The sequence below is a fragment of the Vombatus ursinus genome, unplaced genomic scaffold, assembly GCF_900497805.2.
Source record: "Vombatus ursinus unplaced genomic scaffold, bare-nosed wombat genome assembly UNPS02014932.1, whole genome shotgun sequence".
Taxonomy (NCBI): Eukaryota; Metazoa; Chordata; class Mammalia; order Diprotodontia; family Vombatidae; genus Vombatus; species Vombatus ursinus.
Window position 1 is genome coordinate 11319926 of NW_020954710.1, and position 8741 is coordinate 11328666.

Here is an 8741-nt window from a genome sequence, read left to right on the forward strand (position 1 = left end):
TGTGTGTGTGTGTGTGTGTGTGTGTGTGTGTGTGTGTGTGTGTGTGTTTCCTAACCTCAGTCCTCCATATTCCTCCTCTTCCTCCCCTTCTCCAGGTAATGCTTTGTAACCCGATATGTGGTGTTGCATATGCTTTGACCGTTTGGAGATTTTTTCGAGATCGAACAGAAGAGGAAGAAATCTCATTAATCCACTTTTTTGGAGAAGAATATCTAGAATATAAAAAGAAGGTGCCCACAGGCCTACCTTTTATTAAAGGAGTAAAGGTGGAACTCTAAGCTGAGGCGCTGCATGAAGGGTGATGGTGTCTCTGGAGGAGGTGACTCCAGCTCTGGGCCATGTGAGGAAAGGAGCCACATGTGCTTTTCTGGTAGGAGGTGAAGGATTCTAGTAGTCATTTTGTATTTTACCAATTATGCTGTGGAGGAACACTAAGGGCTGGGCAATCAGAAGGCCTTGAAATGGATCCCAAAAGATGCAGAGATCCCTCCTCATCCCTAGCTGTGGCAGGTAGGACTTGTAGCTCAAAGCAGACCAGGAGGAAGTGACTCCATCTCCTCTGGTAGTGTTCCTCAGAGCAGAACATGGTGACAAGCTGCACAGTGTCTCCTTTGCCCACCAGAGAGTTGCCGGCTGTGGAGACACCATAGAGAAGATTCTGCAACCCCGATGGATTAACTGCTTCCTTATAGTGATGCTATGAAAAAGGCAAAAAGGTGTGGGTGTGTCGGGTGGGGTGGGGGGGATATAAGTGCTTCTTATTTGCATTAGAAACTCGATTGTAAAACTTGATTTAACAGGCAAGCCCAGACCTCACTGCTCTAACCTCTTTGTTTCTCTCCTTTTCAAGTGCATGAGCATCGGTACCATGTTGAAAACGTTGCTTATAAGATGCTTTGGCCCTCTCCATTTCCGTCCTTTTTTTTTTTTAGTAGCAATGTTATTCACTCATTTGATTTTTTTTTAATCTTCACATTTATATTTGGCAGCAAATAGGTGTGGGAACTTAACATTTTGAAATGATTTTAGATTGTCTTAAGGTGATTGCAAACACTTTAAAATTGCAAATTTTCCCTACAGTGCTAAATCCACTGTAACAAGCAACTTCCCCAAATCCAGTGAGACCCTCCATGACCTTTGTGGGAAGATTGGTTTCCTACTTTTTATTCCTTCACCAAAGGTGAAGTTTGTGGGAAGTGAAAGACTGCCCAGTATTGGGACCTCTTTTTGTTGCTGTCAGAAAGGGGGAGCAGGGAACAGCAAACTATCTTCGTAGACCTTTTGAGAAACCCTGCTGGCCATTACTCACCCCTTTTATCGCCTGCCGGCCTATCGGCTGTACTTCTGGCATTTCATCCAAAATTTACAATCTGAAACTGTTAACTTCCACTTCTTGGTTCTCTTTTTCAAATTCCAGTGTACTTCATGATTTTTCGCATTTGATGATACGTTAATACAGATTTGAGTTCGCTCATATGAAAATCCATTTTATGATCCCACCTGGGATCCTCTTTGTTGTTTCCCAAGTGCAGGGAAAATGATTGGTTTTACAAGTCAGATGTACAAGCTTTAAGAGGTAAAATGCCTATTGGATTCTGGAATCAATACAGAGTTTAATCTGGGTGTGAGATCCTTCCAAGTGACACTAGCTAGCTACGAATGTGAAGGCATCTGGGGCCAGTGGGTAGAGCACGTTTCTACCACTGATTCACCAAGAGGCCTTGCGTAAAGTCACGTAACCCTTCTGTGCCTAAATCTCCCTGCGTGCTATGTGGGGATAATGACACCTACCTCACAGGGGTGTTGTGAGGATTCATAAGAAAGAATGTCTCTTACACATTTTTAACTCAGATGAATGAGAGAGATGTTGTGTAAGAGAAAACTACAATCTGTGCAAAATAGAGAAAATGAATGTGTGTACCCATTATACACACAGACCTAAAATGTATGTTCAAAGCATCTTGGGTCTTACCAATTTAGAAATGTTACTTATTTCCAGGTTTCATGGCTTAATTTATTTTCTGTTCCTATATACCAAAGAGGCTTTACAAGTTCTTTGATTACTGTTAGGAAAACTTGCTGGTAGGACTGCATGGATGATTGCTGGACTTTCAGTCTTTGTTCTAGTTACAAGCTTGAGATAAGTTTAAGAAAAAGTCGCTTGCTGAATTGGTGGGCGTTGGGGTTCTTTGCAGCAGCCCTTTGGCCCTTGGTGGTAAAATGATGTGCACTTAATTAGTGGCTCCCCTTAAGTTAATTCCTACCTTGTTCTTCTCCAAACTATGCCGAGCTGAGCAGATTCTGCTCTTAGAACTGCGTACTCTGTGAAAGATCGTTATTCTCCAGGCCCTTGAAGAAGGATTTTTCTTTGCTTGAACCCAGCAAGGACCAAATCCAGAATTCCATTTCTTTTTTTGAAGGCCACATGTTTTGTCCTTCAACAGCTTTTACTGTGGCATGTGCTCTTGGGGGGCAGGCTAATTACTATACCCGTGTTTCATGGACCAGAAGGCTACACAGGTATCAGGGTGTAATTATTTACTCATCCTCTTAGATCCCCAAGTGCATTATCTTCATTTGACCAAGCCCCAATCCCATGCTACCGTAGACTGCCAGGTCCTAAGGTTGCACTGTGACATTTTGCTGCTATTCAGCTGCCCTGGATACTGTGTTTCATTATCTGGTTTCTAGAAAAATATGATGGCATTCCCATGGGAGCGGATGAAAAATCAGTTCTACCTTAACCAGGGCAGACGTCAGCAATGACATCTGGGGAGAACACAAAAATATTTGAGGGCAGGATTTGAGTACGTGTGACTTCCATCTGATATCATGAGCTTCAGTTTCATTTACAATATATAAACTTAGCAATAACTGTGTACAGTACAGAAAATTAGATGGATAAGTTCACTGCTTCTCTGGCATTCACTTTAAAGTTGACATCACTAATTCCTTCTAAATAATAAAGTGGCAGGAGATGCTTTTTTCTATTTCAAAGTTTTTAAATGGATATATATATATATTCTTACCCAGAAAAAGGGTCCTGTGAGACTTGGGCACACAGCTGTGTAAAATGGAGCAGCATTTCTTCAGCCGGCCTGGAGGCCACTCACAGGACTCCTCAGTGCATCAGGTTGGGTTGAGTTTACAGGGAATGAGTGGTACTAGGAGCCAAATCTGTTTTTACAAGGTCAGTAAATGATGACATGGATCTGACTGTTCCTTAGTACAAATTGCTGCTGATGCCTAAAAGGTAGTCAATTTTATTGGTCCTGTCTTTCCCGCCATTTACATAATATTCTTCCTAATTCAGCTAGATTTCTGAATGAGGGGGGAAAAGTATATATAGAAATATATTCCTAAACCTATAGGTTATTAATACAAATATCTTTGTTTAAGGCTCGATGAAACCTTAGCCCCAACTCACCATAGGCAATCAGCTCTCAGTAATGAGTCCAGTAAACCACTGTCCCTCCTTGGCACTTTGTTACTTACTGCCTGGGGTCGTTTCTGAGCTCTTATTCTATGTGGCTTTTGTACTAAGTTAGGGATGCTCTAAAAATCTGAGTGTTTCTCCCATAGGGGGAAGCTGTGTCATTGTTCTACTGTTTCCCTGCTCCTACAAAGGCTTGATCACTTGGGATGGGTTAGGGACATCTGTTTTTACCAGGATCCACCTGGAGAAGCCCACCCCAGACCCAGGATGTATTCAATTAATGGAGTAATTATTCTACTCTTCTTTTTACATGAAGAAAATGTTTATTTAAATATTTTTAAATGAATTTTCTTTCACAGATATTGATTATTCTTTCCAATTCTTAAATAAAACTATTCTTGATTTCAATATGAAGAATGTGTGGGGTTTAAAACACATTTCTCTTAAACTGCCTTGGATGATTTCACTTGGAGAAATTGTTAATATGATTAAGTCAGTTCACTTGAAAAAGCATTAACTGAGCATCTACTATGACCAGGCATGGGCATACAAAGACAAAAATGAAACATTCCCCATCTCCAGGGGGCCTATCACACACACACACACACACACACACACACACACACACATCTGGTGGGTGGAGGGGAGGGAGAAGCAGAGACAACTGGGGGAATCAGGAAAGGCCTCATGTATATGGCAACTGAGCTGAGAGTCCAAGAGACAGGAGAGGAGGGAGAACATTCCAGGTACAGGGCCAGTCTGTGCAAGGCCCAAGGTGGGGGCTGGGAAATTCTGTTCATCTGAAAAGAGGCATTTGTGAAAAATAAATGGTGAATGAGACAGAAGAGCTTTAAATGCCAAGCTTGGGAGTTTAGAGACAAGGAAGCCATGGAGCTCATGGAGCAGGGGAATGTCATGGTCATACCAGGGCCTGACAGCCGAGAGGAGGATGGATAGGAAAGGGGCCAAAGACTGGAAGCAAGGAGCCCAGTTAAGAGGCTGTGGTGATAGTCTAGTGAGAGGTGATGAGGGTTAGGTTAATGGCTCAGGTACAAGGTAGAATTGTAGCAGCAGGATCAATACGACCTGAGGAAATGGCCAGGAGAGGTACTGTCAGGCCGTCAGCATAGAATAGTGAAATCTGCTTGGGCAAGTCTTGGTCTTGTCCTGCCCGCTTTAATATTTCATGTCAATGCTGGATTTGGAGTCAGAAAACCTGCAAGGCTTAGGGCTACTTCTGCTGCATAATAGCTATGAGGCCGGGGTTAAAGTCTCGAAGGTGTGATACTGGAAAGAGCACAAGACTGAGAACTAGGTCCTGTCCTGACATTGTGTGTGTGAGTGTGACGATTTTGGACAAATCACAACCACTATTGAACCTTCCTAAAATGAGTATTCTCAATATTGTTTGCCTACCTTATAGGTCTTTGATGCAATCAAAAATAAACTCATCCATCTCTATAACCATAGTTACCAAGAGGAGGGGATGTTTGACATGAGCTATTTGCTACTCAGCAATCAGGAAAACTAGCTCCGTGATGGACCAATGTGAGAGAGGGTCTTACTGAGTCATGGGTGTGTGTGAGATGCAAATTAATTTGGGATCATGCAGATTGGTTTCTGTTAGAATATAAGAAAGCTTTCATCCAAGTGGTTTATTGGTAAGAAGTGATAGCTGCTGAACTATGCTTTAATGTAGCAAGTGAACAAATGATAATGGCCCTATGTGGGGGAGAAATTGAACACAGAACTTTCTCTTTGGGGAGATAGCCTCGATAGTTCTTCCTGCCAAACACACTTTAGGTAAGACTTCCTTGTAAGCACATCCCCGGCTAAAAGAGAAGAGAATCTGGAGAGACTTGAGCCCTCCCCCTTTGCTGAGCCCACACATTAAAGAATAGAACTTTCCAAATGACATTGCCACAATAGGAAGGTTTTGGCTGAAAAGAAGTTGGAATTATTCATCCCAGAGGAGAGGTGTTGGAAAAACCTTATCCAAAAACTGGGAAGGGCCTAGGAACTGGGACAGATGGCAGAGAACTCTAGTTGAGATAAGGGGTTATTATCGACATGTGCCCAGTGGTGACAGATTTCCACTCTGGTTTGAAATTAATTGAATGGAGGAGTTTCTAAATCTCATTTCCCAAAATGGTTATGTTTTGAGCTATGGCTCACTTGTGGGTGTGTAAAGGGAGAAAAGGGGCAAAGTTAGCTCAAGCAAGGATAAAACCTTAATTTGAAAACCCTGATAGCTAAGTTCACAATTTACTTTTGGCAAAATTATCCATTATGTTTGGTAAGTGTGATAGAAGGAAACTTTTCTTTAAATCTACTTTTTAAAAAAAGCCTGATAAGTCCCTTTTGCTAAGCTGCGGGTTCTTTGTTACTGGTGGTGTCCATCCCATATTTCTCTTTGGAGAATGGCTTTTATTTTTATTAAAGGCCATTTGTTAATAGCCTTTATTTTTCAGGAGTTCTTCTGAGAGTCTGTTCAGAATTTGGTTGTCCCCTCTGTTGGACTCCAGCATCTTCTCTCTTCTCTTCAGAACTACTAGTTGACTCATTTCTACAGAAGCAAATTCATATGAAATATATATAATTGCCACGCTGCCCCACTTCCCCCCACACTCCTCATTTCATTGTATCACAAGATTCCTGGGGATCAGCAGTTGGAGAATGCAGCCTGACATGTCCCTTGCAAATGGGTCTTCCCAAGGGCATCTTGTCTGCACATTATTTCTTTTTATTTTATTCTTAGTGAGGCAACTGGGGTTAAATGACTTGCCCAGAGTCACACAGCTAGTGAGTATTATGTGTCTGAGGCCAGATTTGAACTCAGGTCCTCCTGACTCCAAGGCCAGAGCTCTATCCACAGTGCCACCTAGCTGCCCCTTCTGCACATTATTTCATCTCACCCTTCCATAGCAATTATTTTGTCAGTTTTAGAACAATAAGCTTCAATCAAGTTCCTTTTCACATTTAAGGGAATTTAAACTATTTTATTCAAATCAGTAATACTAAGCACCCACCAGGCAGTGGGAGCAAGATGTAAAGGTTAGATAAGACAGCCTTGATCCTCCTGGGACTTAGTAGGAGATATACATACACTAATATTTTGAGAGGTAAAGAGAGCTGAACCTAGCTGTGTGACCTTGAGCAAATCACTTAACCTCTCAGTGCCTTGAATCATCGGTACAATGAGAGGATTCAGACCAATACCCTGTAAGATCTGTTCCAGCTCATATGACCTAACACAAAATAAACATAGACTTAAAAGAGGTAGAGGGTGGGGAGCATCCAGAAAGGCATCCTGGGGGAAGTGGCTTTTGCCTGAAGTCTTAAAGGATGGATAGGAATTGAGACTGCATCACATCAGTTTCATAAGTTTGTCATTCAGTCTGTTCAGTTGTGTCCGTTTGTGACCCCATTTGGGGTTTTCTTAGCAAAGATACTGGAATGGTTTGCCAATTCCTTCTCTAGCTCATTTTACAGATAAGAAAACTGAGGTAAACAAGGTTAAGTGACTTGCCCAGGGTCACACAGCTAGTAAGTGTCTAAGATCGGATTTGAACTTGGGAAGATGAATCTGACTTAGGGTCCAGCACTCTATGCACTATGGCGCCACCTAGCTGCCCCCAATTTCATAAGTGCCAAGAGCCAAATTGTCAGGCTTACCTCTCTTACCCAGATATCTTCGCTGCTAAGAATTTTCTAAGTTTTAATTCTGCTAACCAAACTTAACATTTTTCAACTACTATTCAGAAAAGAAAAAAAAGCCACCCTCCTTTTCTCATTGATCTTTTTCTCCAGAAAAGCCCTTTCATCTACCTGGTTTGATTCTCACTGATCACCACCATGTCTTCATATATTTTTTGCAAATTCTCCGACAGCTCATCAATAGGTTCTTGGAATCTGTCAGAAAGAAAGTCTCTCAACTGTAACCCTTTGAAAGAGCCAAAGGTGGCAAGCTCACTTTTTATGTTGCACTAACAAGTTTAAACAAACACACGGCTAGCGGTGAATTAATTCCCTCCTTGTCCAGGTCGCCAGGACTGTCTTGAGGAGCCAGCTACATTTCCAAGACTGTCAGACCTTTCATTCTTCCTGCTGAAACTGACCACATATTACCACTCTCTCTGGCAGGGCTAGTGGTCTCACATTTTGTACTTTCTGAAGTCCACGGTCCTGTGGAAGATCTCACCCGATACAGATGGAGCATGGCCCCGCCAGTTTTCTGACTGATAATGTTTTAGAAGCCACCCCACCCACCTTGCATCTTACATAACCTCCTGCACAAAAGCGTATGCCAATCTAAACCTGCAGATCGAGCAGCTACACTTGTTCAAGAGGGGTGAGGCATCATCCCCTCTTCTTACCTGGGCTCTAACCGTTCCTTCACCTTAGCAATGGAACGGACATAAGGAGTGATCTGCTTGGTGATATTGATCAAATAGCTGTTCTCCTGTCTCAGCTGGAACAAATCATAGAGCTGGGCTGCCCAGAACAAGAAAGTTCAGTTTGAGACAAGGGGACCACTTAAACTTTTATGATAGCTAGCATTAACACATTTGCAAAGAGTTTTACAAATGTCTCCTCACAACCTGTGCTATTATTGGTCCCTTTTTACACATAAGGAAACTGAGGCAGAGGTAAACTGGCTTGCCTAGGGTCACATATCTAGTTAGTGGAGCTAGTCAGGCTAGATTTAGACTCATGTCTTCCTGACTCCAGGACCAATGCCCTAGCCACATTTCCACCTAGTTGCCTCTAGGTTCTTATCCATCTCCTTTGCCTAATTTAGTACCTTTCTCACATATTACCTACTTCATCTTGAGAGAGGAGGGGAAGGGTAATAGGGCAGTCAATGAGGATATTTAGTTTACTGCAGACTCAGATGAAGTCCTATCAGTGCAATTTTCTGGGATATTTTATTTCATATTTTTAAAAATGCTTCACGGGTGCTTAAGAAAAACCAATGTCACTTCCCAATGACTCTTTCCTCCTCTTAACCCTCTTACAGTTAAACAAAATAAATCAGCCCCTGGAGCACGTCTGACAGGGGATGTTTCATTCTGCATTTGTATTTGGCCATTTCTCTGATGTGAGGTGGGAGGCATCCTTCCTACTCAGATCTCTGAAATAATGATTGGACACTGCCACCCAGTACATTTCCTCTTCAATAAGACTACAGTATTTCTCCTCCTAGTTATGTTTCCCTAGTATATATACTTACATATATCTATATCTATATCTATATCTATCTATCTATCTATCTATCTATCTATCTATCTATCTATCTATCTAT

At 42.0% G+C, this 8741-nt stretch overlaps 2 protein-coding genes across 3 annotated transcripts in view; one reads left to right on the forward strand and one right to left on the reverse strand.

Annotated features, from left to right (window-relative positions):
* The window catches only part of ICMT (isoprenylcysteine carboxyl methyltransferase), a 12573-nt gene extending 8723 nt beyond the window's left edge, over positions 1-3850 (forward strand). The window contains exon 5 of the mRNA XM_027843928.1: positions 96-3850. Coding sequence (XP_027699729.1) covers positions 96-278 — 183 coding nt within the window. The 3' untranslated portion in view covers positions 279-3850. The remainder of the gene's footprint in view (positions 1-95) is intronic.
* Positions 3851-4056: 206 nt separating this feature from the next.
* Positions 4057-8741, reverse strand: part of RNF207 (ring finger protein 207) — a 17192-nt gene continuing 12507 nt past the window's right edge. Inside the window, exons 16-18 of one of the 2 annotated variants that reach the window (XM_027843926.1) lie at positions 7813-7930; positions 7265-7348; positions 4057-5268 (exon numbers count right to left, since the gene is read on the reverse strand). In XM_027843926.1, the coding sequence (XP_027699727.1) occupies positions 5127-5268; positions 7265-7348; positions 7813-7930 (344 nt within the window). In that variant the 3' untranslated portion in view covers positions 4057-5126. Of the gene's footprint in view, positions 6003-7264; positions 7349-7812; positions 7931-8741 lie in introns of both variants that reach the window. The other variant, XM_027843927.1, reaches the window with a different exon arrangement.